Here is a 13,608-nt window from a genome sequence, read left to right on the forward strand (position 1 = left end):
AATTGGTTCAAAACAGTAAACTCACAGGGAAAGACAAATAGGAGACCTTTTAAAGTCATTTTGAATACTGTGGGGAAAAAAATCACTTTCTAGCAATGTTAAATTAATGATGAGAGACACTACAGTCATTATATGCATCTTGAAACGTGTAGATGTTTCATACTCTTCTTCAGCAGGTCATTAATACCAAGTACTTTCAAGAATATCAACTGCATTCAAATCCCATAATGTTAGAAACCAAACAGATTAAAGACTGAATTAAGAGATTCTTGAATTGGTTTCTCATGTGTGAATTTTTCCCGCATATATACAAGCTGCCTATCATGGTGGTATCGAAGAAACAAGATTATACTTAACCTTGTAAAAAATTGGAGTAAAAACTTCACCTGAAATCCAAACTATGTACCCCTTGGAATTTGGGTTATTGTCCTGAACCAAGCAACGGAAAATAGGGAGAGTACCATGTGCTTTTTTTTAAAAAGCAGACAGGCCCGTGCTAGACAGGACTTCTTGTGACTCAGCACAAAGGCAACATATTGCTTTAAATCTGTTCTATTTTTTAGAAGTGGAAGTTGAATCTTTTGCTAAATAGCGTTTGGAGTCTAAAAGTAATGTAAGAAATGGTAACTTACTGTAACTGTGGTTGTTCTAGGTGTGATGCAAACATGCATTCCACTTAGATGTGTGCATGCTCAACATGCCAGAGCCTAGCAGTGCCCAAAGAGCAGCCGTGCTCACACCCCATGGCCATAGCCCCTCCTCTGGTGGCGCTGACCTGATCCCCTTAAGTTCCTTCGCACCGAACACCCAGAGACAATACCCGATGCAGAGGGGATGGAGGGTGGATCGTGAAATATCCACCTATATTGTCTCTCAAAAAGCCACAGTTACAGTAAGTAGTGTATTCCACTTAGGTGACTCACAAGCAATACCCACCCCTTAAGGTGGGGCTTGGAGTCTAACTAAACAAGGATTGCAGGACTGCCTACGAAAGCTTGTATCCTCCCTGGAAGATGCAGTAATGGTTCGTAAACATATGGACGAACACATAGCAGCCCTACAAATGTACAGTACTGAGATGTCACTGAGGAATGCTATTAACATTCCTCAAGCTCTTGTAGAATGATCTCGGACCTGTTAAGGAGACGTAGCCAAAGCTATTTCATATGCAGTCTTGATACAGGACATTATCCATTTAGAGATAGTCTGTGGGAAAAAAACCACTTACCCCGTCATACAAATTGCATATGACACAAACAGGCAAGGCAAATCGTGAAACAGTTTAATCCTGTCCAGACAGAAAGCTAGACATCGTTAGACATCTAACATATGGACATGTTGCTCCTCTGGAGAGGAACGCGGCTTAAGAAAGAATACAGGTAAATATACTGCCTGGTTCAAATTAAACTGAAAATTTTAAAGTCACTTTGTCGTTGGAGAACTCTGTATAAGGAGTGTCACACTCTTCTTGCCGATATTATCACTACCAGGAATGCAGTTGTCTGACACAAAAGGAGAAAGGGACAAAATGCCAGGTACTCAAATGGAGCCTGATGCCTGCTGGTTAGCAATCCACATCTGCAAGGAAAAGGTGGAATAAATCTTGCAGGAGCAGACTTAAATCTGCCCTACTGGGCCCTACCGTTCACCGGTTACGACCAGGGAATTTGGGGCTGGATGGAATCTCTCAAATCTCTGCACTGGAATCAAATAGCATTTCTCCATGTGCTTTGCTGCAGGCAATAACAAATCCAGCATGCTCCAGAGGTGTTCTCCTGCAGGAACTCCATTTGAATACCCAGGGAAGCAACCATGCACTGCAAAAGGTTCTTGTATGCCTTGAAATCTCCGGTATAAGGGAGATGAAGAGCCAGGAACCACAGAATCATTCACAGATGAAGATGAAGTGGTTAACTGTGCCAGAGCTGGATCCCGTTCCAGGACAGACAGACCTGGATGGGACATTCTGGGGGCTCTGAGAGGGGAAGGCTCACTAGTGCCTGGGCCTGTGACAGATTGACAGTCACTGCCACAGACCTGGCTGGTGATCTCGCCTTCAAGCAAGATGTGGAGTGGGACCTCAGAGACCGAGGAGCATCCCACAGAAGCCACTGGTATGGATAGGGCTTTGGTGGTCAGTAGGAGCCATGCCAGGGACCCCTGTCCTGACCATGAGACAAGCACCAACCTCCTACGCATAGCACTCCATGAACAGCTCCCGATGTGGGTCAGGCAGAGAGTGAGAGAAGGAAGATTCCAACCCAGACACTGAGGAATCCCGAGCTTCAGCGGATAATGGTGGAGCCAACCCTGACTCCAGTCCGACTGATCTGTAGCCCAGAATGAAGAGTGAGCTGGTGCAAACAGTCGGTTCTGGTGCTGAAAGCTGTACTGACCCCAAAGTCGGCAGTGGTACCAAGGTAACTGATGATACCAAAGAGCAGGGAGGTGAGTACTTCCATGGTAACATCGGTGGCATTGGCCATAGGGGTGCTGAAGAAGCTCCTGGTGCTGAGGAGATCCCTTGTGCTGAGCCCCATTTCCACCGACTGCAAAGGGGAAACATCGGGGCATAGTGTTGACAGACCCACAGGTTCAGAAGCCCACCCAACCTACAGGGCTATAAAGGACACAGGCCTGGCAAATTCCTGAACCAAGGGAGAGGTCAGGAAAGAGGCAGAGGAAGTCTGACACTTATACACTCCTGGCACAGAAACAGCCAATGGCAGGATCACCTTCATCAATACCAAACTCAACCAACACCCTGGGACCAGAACCTCTGACCTCCCTACATAGCACTGGGGAGTGGCTGCCAGGACCCACTCCTTCCCACGCAGTGGCATTCACACTGTGCCAATCCACACTTCTTTTGGAGGAGAGAGATGGGTCCCCCCACAGGATCTAGACCAGATACAACCTTTTCCTTGGCACACTTGATGGGAAACATCTCCTCCATCTCTTCAGAGAGGCGCCAGCTCCAGAGGGCAAAGCAGCAGCATTCTTAGAACCCAGGGTGACCTCCAATCTGCTGAAGGCATTGGTGCTGAAGCAGGCTACACGGCCTGTTCGAGCAGGTGCTGCTTTAGACAAAGATCCCTTGCCACCTGAGTCTATTTGGTGAACAACTTGCAAATTAAACTCCACTCCTTGACCTGGCTTCTCCTAAGCACAAGCACCACATGTGGGGATCGCTCACCCCTCCCGCCCCCCACGACGGACAATGTTTAAACCCTGATGAGGGGGATCACCAGAGAAGTACTTAAACTAAAGCTAACTAATACCAATCTAACACTATACTAAGGGTACTAATTAACTATATAAAACTAGAAAAAGTCACTAAAATAGAGGACTTGTGAGGTGAAAAGCACACAGAGCTCCAACTCCAGCCACAGGTGGTAAGAAGGAACTGAAGAGGGTCGGGACGGCAACTCCTCATATAGGTGGGGGGTGAGGGGGAAGAAGCTATGGCCCTGAGAAGCGAGCGTGCATACACACGGGTACTGCTAGTCAAAATTCTCCAGCTCCAGTGCAATGAGCGCGCAAACGTAATACATGGCTGCATATACTCGAAGAACAGATGGGAGTGTTTCAAACTTCAGTTTAAACACATTTTTTTCCTTCTCTTTTTGTATCTCTATAATCTGTCCATGTAGACTAGATTAATATTCACAAGACATTAATAGCACAGGTTAGGAGGAGAGTGGAACAGTTAGCACAACATCTCAATACATGTGAAATCCTTTCATACTGTGAGCTTCTCCTATCTCTTAGAATAATGGGTCTAAAACTTTTTTACTGGCGACCCCTTTCACATCGCAAGCCTCTGAGTGCAACCCCCCTAATAAATTAAACACCCTTTTTAATATATTTAACACCATTATAAATGCTGGAGGCAAGCAGGGTTTGGGGTGGAAGTCGACAGCTCATGACCCCCCATGTAATGACCTTGCGACCCCGAGGGATCCCAACCCCAGTTTGAGAACCCCTGCCTTAGAAAAAAAAGTCTCAAGTTGTTGGGTATTTTTTTTAAAACTAATGAAAGTAATAGGGTTTATTTTTTACTCATAGTTCTGATCAAGATGCAAGAGCACCTACATAGAACATGGCAAATAATGAGACTTGCATGGGGTTCCACAGGGTGTTTTAGTCTTCAGCAGAGAAGAGCTGCTGGCGTCCTGAATAGAACTTCTATCTTCCCTGAGCACTACTCCAGTGAGTTATATTTCCCCTGCCTCTCATAAGAAATATATTAAAAGTATTAACGATGTGTTAGAAATGATTAATGATAATATTGGTCCCGCTATAAATTCTCTTCATGCGTATGTCTTCACAGGTGCAGTAAGCAGTCACCCAATGATACAGTGTTCCGCATTTAACATTTATTTAATTTCTTCTTCCTTATTTTACAGGCACCTGCTAACAGAAGCTACCACAGACTAAAATAATTAGCTTGCATATATAATAAAAGCGTGGCCGTGGAAAGAAAGATGTTTGCCATGCTATACGGAGGTGCACGTCACCTGAGCAGCTGTTAACGAGGGACATTTTTATGTTTAACATCCACACATTTTCACACACACAAATATACATTAAAAAGAAACCAGTAAATATAACTCTTGCAGCAGCTCAAATGTCAATTTAATCAAAGAGAAATTTACACTTTTTAAAAAACAAACCATCACTTCACGGATCAATACATAACATTAATCTAACAGAATACTTAAATTATTAAATATCAGACATGCCCAAATAGATAAAAGGAAGGAACTACACTCACCTTTTTAATTTCTTTATAGAGTTCTAACTGTAACCTAGGAAGGTTGGAATCCATCAAAGCCTATAACAAAATGGACACAGAGTTTATTGTACCATAGCAGAATGTGATTTTCAACTAACAATGTTACACTTGTACTGGAACAGCTTCTGAATGTATGAGGCAATCTGACCAGATGCTCTTTTATTTGGGGGGGTTGGGGGAGAGCAAGTGTTAGATGCTGCAAGACTCTCCTCTTTGAGAAAGCTTTTTACCACAGCCAAAAGGAAGAGGGAAGGAAGGAGACAGAAGGGGGAAAAAAATACTTATCTCAAAAAGAGTCTCTAATACAAAGGAAGGGAAAAAAGTAGAAGACTCCATCAAGTCTATTAGTTCCCTTGTCATGAAAACCTAATTTATCTAGGAAGTGCTTACATACAGTGGTGATGGATGTTTGCGATTGAAGACAAATATCTGGAGGAAAAGCCAGCAGCCTTATCATACAAAGTGATGAGTTGCTTCAACTTTCATCAACTTAGATGGAAATCTAAAGTGTTTGGCAGCTTACAGGATCAAATCCAATGCTAGTTATCTGAAGCAGGCGGATTTTGCAAGGTGTAAAACAAATTAAAACTTAATTCTTGAAGGCATTGCCATTAAAGATTACACATTACGAGGCACCAATTCTAAATATGTTTTACCCATATGTTCATTTCAAAAGCAAAATTAGTTTATAAACCCATTATAACAAGGGTCATGATAAATGACTTATTTTTAGTTTATTACAACAATAAGAAAGAAATTCCAATTAATTGCTGTTAAGGTTACAGAGTGAGCTGTACCTTTGACCCTCCACTCAATCTCTCCATTGCAATTCTTTCCAAGTTACAGGCCAACATCTACACCTCTCTCATGGTGGAATCCCATGATTCACCCCCACTCTGACTGGGTCATCAAATTACAGTATTCATTTGCCAACTGTAGACTTAGCAGGGCTAGCTAGGTTATAGCCCTCGCTTAGACTTTCCTTTGGGAGTCTAGACCAGGAGAAGAATGCAGTCACAGAACAGCTTATTCAAAATCAAGTAACATTTATTTACCCATAGGACACAACAGAGGAAAAGGTCAACACAACAAAAACCTAAACATATATAGTTTTAGCTAAGCTCAGTATTTCCTTCAAGCAGTTGGGTAGGTCCAGCTTAGCCTTGGTATCCCCTGTTGTCTTGGGGACGAAATTACAACCCTCTCCTCTGCAGACCCTCTCCCTCCTCAGAAGTTCAGATTTTCATCACTTTTACAGAATCACAGACATATAGGGCTAGAAGGGACCTTGAGAGGTCCAACCCCCTGCACTGAGGCAGAATCAAGTATACCGAGATCATCCAAGAAAGGTTTTTGTCAAACCTGTTCTTAAATCGTGCAATGATGGGGAATCCACAACCTTCCCTGGCAGCTATTCCAGAGCTTAACTACCCTTATCGTTAGAAACCTTTTGGCATGAAAGATTAAAATAAAGAAACAGTGCCAACAGTATATCAGAAAGTCTCTTACATGCTTTTGTTCTTAAGAAATGTGTTGACCTTGGTGGATAAGCAAGGTTAGCAAATGTACTTGAGCTCTCAATGTGTTAAGAGTAATGGTCAAGAACCAGGGAAACGGATGATGAAATAAATAATATCAATTTAACTTCATGTAGAACAACCTATTAAAGAAAGGACAAACCTGATAAAATACATACATTACATAAATCTTACTTTTATAACTTTATTGAGACATTCGTCAGCAACCATCCTGACATCAGACTCTGCATCATCACTGCAGAGAAGAAAGAGTTCCATAGCAATACCCAGCAGTTTCTGAAATTCCGGAGAATTCCTAAATTTAAAAAAAAGTTAACATGTTAAAAAGTACACTATGGAAAGTTAAATGAATGTTACTGTTTGTGAAGATAGACAGGCTGAAGACTGGATTCCATATTTGTGGTTTTCACTTTTCTTATTGACCCGGTTTGGAAATAAAATAATATTATTACAAATTTGTCCTTTTGCAATTGAATTGCATTTCCCATGCCCAATATTCTGAATGTAAGAGAGGTCAATATAGCATCATATTGTTTACATACCATCCTCTTTTCACCCCAGGATGACCCTGTATCTTGCAAACAATATGCTAAAGCAAGACAGGTCAGAAGACACAGTCCTTGCACCAGAATCACCCATGACCTCAGAAGTGTGTGTTAACTGCTCTTACTGAATCAGTAAAAACAACAAAGCATAGCACTTGGTGTAGGTCCTAAAAACCAGCATATTGATTGCAATTTAAGAGTGAGCTTTGCAAAAACAGACTATTTAGAATCCAGAGACCATTCCTCCACGAGACTCTAATCTCTTTAAAACAGCCTTGCAAAATACAACACAGATTACCTGGGGCAAGCAAAACGTTTCCCCCCCGCCTATGTGAGAGAAAGGATAGTTCACTGATCAAGGGCATTTGCCTGGGACATGTCAGACCTGGTTCTTTTCCATGCTCCACCACAGACTGCCTGTGTAACTGGGGTAAGTCACTCAAGTCTCAGTTCCCCATTTTACAATACAATAAAAGTACTTCTCTACCTGACAGAAGTTTTGTAGCGATAAACACATTTAAAAAAAACCAAAAGATTGTGAGCTGCTCAGATATTATGGTAAAAGGTCCTGCAAATGAGTCTCATAGTCAAAAATACTTCCTTTGGGATTTGTCAACTGCTTAGCAATGGCTAGGATTATCCCCCACCTTTCTCAGGGAAGACAACAGATCAAGTTGAAGTAGTCAGGAGGGCAAAGAAACGTGGTAATTCAAAGAAAATCTATATAGCATTAAAGTTAATATACTAAACGCTGCCTTCTCTATTAAATTTATTAAATGAACATTACCATGTAGTAGACAATTTTAGCCCAAGTTTGTAAGCAATAGAAATGCATGGCAAAAGTTACACAGAAGTTATGTATTTACCAAACTCTCATTTAAAATGTAACCCTTTAAGATGAAACTATACTTTTGATCAATATTCTGTATTTTTTTACAAGACATTGTTTCAAAAATAAAACTTATTTCACCGTACTGTATAACATACCATGTCAAATAGTGTAGGACCAAATTGCTAAAACAATTAAATGTGAACAAAAATAGTTACATAGAACTTCTTTTTAAAGTCAATGAAAACATTGTCATGGATGTTACTACCATATGAGACCTGGTTATGAACCAGGTTTCTAAAGTCACTGAAAAGACTGTCATGGATGTTATTACCGTAGCACCTATGAGTGAGCCCTAGTTATGCACCAGGCTCCTACTCTGTTAGGTGCTGTACAACCAGAAGAAAAAGACCATCCCTGCCTCAAGGAGTTTATTTTGCCTGCAGTTTTGTCCACACTAACTACAAACTAAGATCCAAATCCTGTCACTGGAACCACATGCCGGATCTGGTCCAAAGTATAGTTTCACTCTGATCTTAGGGAAATACAAAGAGTAAACAAACAGTAAACAAGTGTATATTTGGGCCAAGATTTTTCAGAGCAACTACTAATTTTGGATGTCCAACGTGAGACAACTTAAAAAGGGCCTGACGAGAGTGGGCCCGAAGCCAATTTCTGCAGAGCTTAAGCTTTCATTTTAAAAAATGAAGCAACTAAAGGGGAAACAAAAGTAAACTCAAGCAGTGTTTTCTTTGAGTCTGCATATATAGTTCCAGTGCCCCTACTACTCTTTTACCCCTGCCAAGCAACAACTGAATGAAAAAGACCTGGTAAATTCCTATACTATTATATTATTAATAATACTTATATTGTGGAAAAGGCTTGAGGCCCCAATCAGGGGTCATCGTGCTAGGACCACACATACAATAAAAGATAGCATATTCTCCAAACAGCTTACAACCTACATAAATATTGCTATAAAGAAGTCCCTGGGAAACAATGAAACTGTTAAGAACCATGTCACTTTCATGCTGTTCCTTGAGAATGCCATGAGATGCAGCTGAGACAGACACAGAAGTTTACTGGGGAGAACGAGACAAAGGATGGAAATTGGAGGAGGAGTATAATAAGGGGAAAGTGTAGCTCTTGCAAGGCCAGGAGGCCCTGAAGGAGAGAAAAAGAGATAATTTCTGCATGCTTGCACCTATACAGGAACAGATTCAAATGATAAGTAAACCAAACAGAAACTGATATGAAAGATTAAGCTCCCAAGCAGAATCTGGGGACTAACTCCAGGTAGAAATCTCAGCACCTTCCAGATTTCTTCAGCTACTGGGAGGACTGGAGTTTTCATCAGGGCATTGCTCCTGGATCTCAGTTATAGCAAGGGCTCATAACAACCTTTGGATAATAGGTTTGGTCCTCGAAAGAGTCTGTCTGGTAAATTTTTCAAGCCCTTGAATGTCTTGTTTAAAAGAGTATGTTCAACATTTAGAATTAAAGATTGATTAAAATAAGAAAACCATAAAAAACTTCAAAGTAACTTTACCAACATTAATAAAATGAGTTCAGAAAGAAAGTTTTATTACCTTAGAGACTGAGCAACTATGTTTTCACATATTGTCAGGCAGTGATTCACTCGATCTTTCTTGGTAGTTGAAAGTTCTTTCTTTCTAAAATTAAGAAGAGAATGTACTTTGAATAAATCCAAACAACATGTCAAACCAATCACTGTCAGTTTGTGTGGTAAGACAACTTAAATATTGCATTCCTTACTGTAATTCAGGTCTGACAGATACACAATCAGCTATTTTACTTGCCAACATAGCTTAAATGAATAAGGTAATGTCTACACGACACAGCTTTTAGCAACATGGCTGTGTCGCTACAGCTGTGCCGCTAAAAGTCGCACCATGTAGCCGCTGTTAGTCGGCTCTCCTCCCAACAAAAAACTTCCACCCCAACGAGTGGCGTTTGCGTTGTCGGCAGGTAAGCACTCCTGCCGACAAAGCGCTGTTCACGCTGGCGCTTGTCATCGGCAAATCTTTCGGGTGGGAGGGGTTTAACACCTCTGAAAGACAAAAGTTTTGTCGTTCAATAGCCTTAAAACACCTTATCCTCAATTTAGCTCTGTTTTAAAACATAGCACTCTTACAGACCTGCATCACAGCTGGCATTCCAGCCAAAGAAAGCGGATGAGAACTCCCTATGAAGCCCATAAGTGGTATTAAAATCAACCAGATTGTACCTGAAGGAGATAGAAGTCATCGTGCCATACTGGCACTTCCAGATTATGAGAAACTGCTTTAATAATTTTTTTCTATTGTGATAGTACATAAAGAGCCCAACCAGTATCAAGAGCCCATGGTGCTGCACAAACATTCTAAGAGATAATTTAAGACTTTGGGTTAGGGTTCCTATGAGTAGGGGACTAGGGGTTAGGATTAAGGTATGATTCCCGGCCCTAGGGTTAGAGTTCCTATGGGTAGCGGACTTTGGCCTAGGTTTAGGGTTCCTACGAATAGGGCTCCCAGCCCTAGGCTTACGGTTCCTATGGGTAGAGGACTTGGGGCTACGGCTAGGATTCCTATGTGTACGGGACTTCAGGCTAGGGTTAGAGTTCCTGGGGCTACGGTTCCCAGCCCTAGGGTTAGTGTACCTATGGGGAGGGCATCCCACCCTAGAGTTAGGGCTCGTATGGGTTGGGGAGGTTGGCCTAGGGTTAGGGTTTCTATGGATAGGTCTCCACACCCTAGGGTTAAGATACCTATGGGCTGGGGACTTGGACCTAGGCTTAGGGCAGGGAGCTGTACCCTTAGGAACCCTAGGGCAGTGTAGATAAAAAACAATTAAAAAAAAATAAAAAATTCGAATTTTTTTGATAAAATGCTTTTTGAGGGGAAAAAAACAACACTATCTAAAGATACATTATAGCTTAAAGATCTCTCATCATTGAACAGGGATTATAAATTCTAATTCTATAGTATGAAACACTATATTCATGTAATGTTTTAAGAAAAGTTTTGTAAACGAGTTCCAATAGTTCATGGATTAGGGACCCAATCTCAGGGGTTCCAGGGGCTTCTGTATACATTATTTAGGTAAATTTTTCTATCTACCCAATGGGACTCAGTGGTCAGTCTAGAAGATACCATCAGAGATGCTTAGTTTTTCAGTTCTCAAACTGTGGATTTGTGTCTCCAGAGATAACATGCTTGTTAACAGCAAAAATGTTTTTGAATAAATAAATAATACACCTCTACCCAGATATAACACTGTCCTCGGGAGCCAAAAAATCTTACCGTGTTATAGGTGAAACCGTGTTATATCGAACTTGCTTTCACAGAATATCAGGGTTGGAAGGGACCTCAGGAGGTCATCTAGTCCAACCCCCTGCTCAAAGCTGGACCAATTCCCAACTAAATCATCCCAGCCAGGGCTTTGTCAAGCTTGACCTTAAAAACCTCTAAGGAAGGAGATTCCACCACCTCCCTAGGTAACCCATTCCAGTGCTTCACCACCCTCCTAGTGAAAAAGTTTTTCCTAATATCCAACCTAAACCTCCCCCACTGCAACTTGAGACCATTACTCCTTGTTCTGTCATCAGGTACCACTGAGAACAGTCTAGATCCATCCTCTTTGGAACCCCCTTTCAGGTAGTTGAAAGCAGATATCAAATCCCCCTTCATTCTTCTCTTCTGCAGACTAAACAATCCCAGTTCCCTCAGCCTCTGCTCATAAGTCATGTGCTCCAGCCCCCTAATCATTTTTGTTGCCCTCCGTTGGACTCTTTCCGCTTTGATCCACTGCAGTACACAGCCCCGCCCCCCTGGAGCGCTGCTTTACCGCGTTATATCCGAATTCATGTTATATCGGGTCACGTTATATCGGGGTAGAGGTGTATATAAAGGTGAGAAATAACAGACCTCAACCCTATTGTCCCACTGCAAATTTGTGTACACAGAGTCAATCCCTTACCTCTCTCTAAAAGTGCAAAGTTTCAAAAAGTTCAATGAAAAGAAAATTGTTGGGGGCAGAACAGATCTGGACAAGGAGAAGTCTGGAGATAAATGTGAGAAGGGAGGGACAGGCAGTAGAAACAAAAGTGAAACTGTTTGAGCAGCATATTCCAGAAGTCTTGAGGTCTTTCTGAGTGAAGCCTTCATTGATTTGAGATCTACCATACCATTCTCTCACTAGAAGGGAAAATCTATAATGGAAGCAGACTGTAAAAGAGACCCAGTTTGGGAATATTTTAATGAAGTTCCTCTACCTGTGGGTAAGACAGGCATGCGTGCAAAATGCAAACAGTGCAACAAAGAAATGCAAGGCTGGTTGCCTGAATGAAACAGCATCATGAGAAGTGTTCCTTCTCAGATGGAAGCTGTATTCAAGATGATGAAAGAAAATGTCTGAACAAGCAGGATCTTCAGATTGGTAAACTTTTTTATTTCATATTTCTTTCTTAAGGACTGCTTGTCTTCTAGACTATTCTTGAATTCTCATGTTTGAGCAAAAAATATAGTTGTTACTCTATGGTACTATCATTTTAGACGCAGTTGTGATAAAAAACAAATAGGTGAAATAGGCAGATCTTCCTTTTACAATTTCACCTTTAAAATTAGTACTGAGTGTCAGTGAATGAAATGAGTAATACTGAATGAGCAGTATGATAATAATAATTAAATAACTGCATTGACTTATTTTGTTAGGAAAATCCATCCCCAACATACAGGATTCTGAAGACTATCCACCTTCACGATCACCATCATTTTCTACAGTTTCACAGTTATCTGCCAATGATAGTGTTTCAGTCACATCATATATGGCACATAGCCACAGTATATCACCTGTAGCAAAAAGAAAAGAAAAAAATCTCCATCATCCAGAAACAACCATAGATAAGTTTGTGATAAGAACTAGCAGATTACAAAAAGAGATAGTTGATGAAAAAACTGCCCGGTTTGTTTATGCAACAAACTCTCCTTTCCATATGATTGAGAAACCACACTTCATTAACATGGTTCAGTCATTAAAACCAAGATACAGTCCACCCAACAGAGCAGATGGATAAAGTGTATGAAGGAGAAATTGAGCAGTGTGCAAAAGGTCTAGAGGGTGAAACTGTTAACCTGAGTCTTGATAGGTGGAGCAATGTCCACAATGATCCTGTTGTATGTGCTTGTGTGACAACAAAAGAAGGGAATGTCTTCCTTACAGAAACAAGTGATACATCAGGAAATACACACACAGCAGAATACTTACAAGTAGCAATAAAAGCTACAACAAACTGTGAAAAAAAAATTCAAATGTCTAGTACACAGCTTGGTCACATACAATGCTGCAAGTGTATCCAAGATGAGAAGAAATTTAGAAGAGAGTGAAGAATGTCCCAAGCTAATAACATACGGTTGCAGTGCTCATTTGATGCACCTCCAAGCCAAAGACTTCAGTGTTCCAGAAATAAAGGGTAATGTTGTTGTAAATTGCAAAATACTTCCCTAACAACCACTTTGCAGAAGCTGCTCTGAAAAAAGTGAGAGGAAGCAAGCTAACTCTCCCACAAGATGTGCGATGGACATTAGTAGTGGACTGTTTTGAGCACTATCTCAAGAATTAGCCTAATCTGATGACAGTTTGGGTACAAAATCGCGAAAAAATAGATGGCACTGTCACAGCCAAAGTTCTCAACATTAGGCTTAAGAGAAATGTTGAACACATGCGGAGTACCCTGAAGCTTATTTCTGTAGCCTTGAACAAAATGACGCTGTTGACATTTGGAAGGAATTGAGTGCGATCTTAAAAAGAGAAATATGCAATGACAGAGTTAAATTACAAGCATTAAAAAAAAACCAAATGGGACAAGCACTATCTCCAGCTCATTTTCTTGCAAATATT

General features: G+C 41.1%; 1 protein-coding gene across 6 annotated transcripts in view; it reads right to left on the reverse strand.

Moving 5' to 3' along the window:
* The window catches only part of HTT (huntingtin), a 212,571-nt gene that overhangs the window by 187,748 nt on the left and 11,215 nt on the right, over window positions 1–13,608 (reverse strand). For all 6 annotated transcript variants that reach the window (XR_010601950.1, XM_005304086.5, XM_065598286.1 and 3 more), the window contains exons 2-4: window positions 9,300–9,383; window positions 6,511–6,631; window positions 4,778–4,837 (exon numbers count right to left, since the gene is read on the reverse strand). Coding sequence is in view for 5 of the 6 variants with exons in the window: in XM_005304086.5 (XP_005304143.1) it covers window positions 4,778–4,837; window positions 6,511–6,631; window positions 9,300–9,383 (265 nt within the window). In the remaining variant the exon portion in view is untranslated. The remainder of the gene's footprint in view (window positions 1–4,777; window positions 4,838–6,510; window positions 6,632–9,299; window positions 9,384–13,608) is intronic.

The sequence above is a fragment of the Chrysemys picta genome, chromosome 5 (assembly GCF_011386835.1).
Source record: "Chrysemys picta bellii isolate R12L10 chromosome 5, ASM1138683v2, whole genome shotgun sequence".
Lineage (NCBI taxonomy): Eukaryota > Metazoa > Chordata > Testudines > Emydidae > Chrysemys > Chrysemys picta.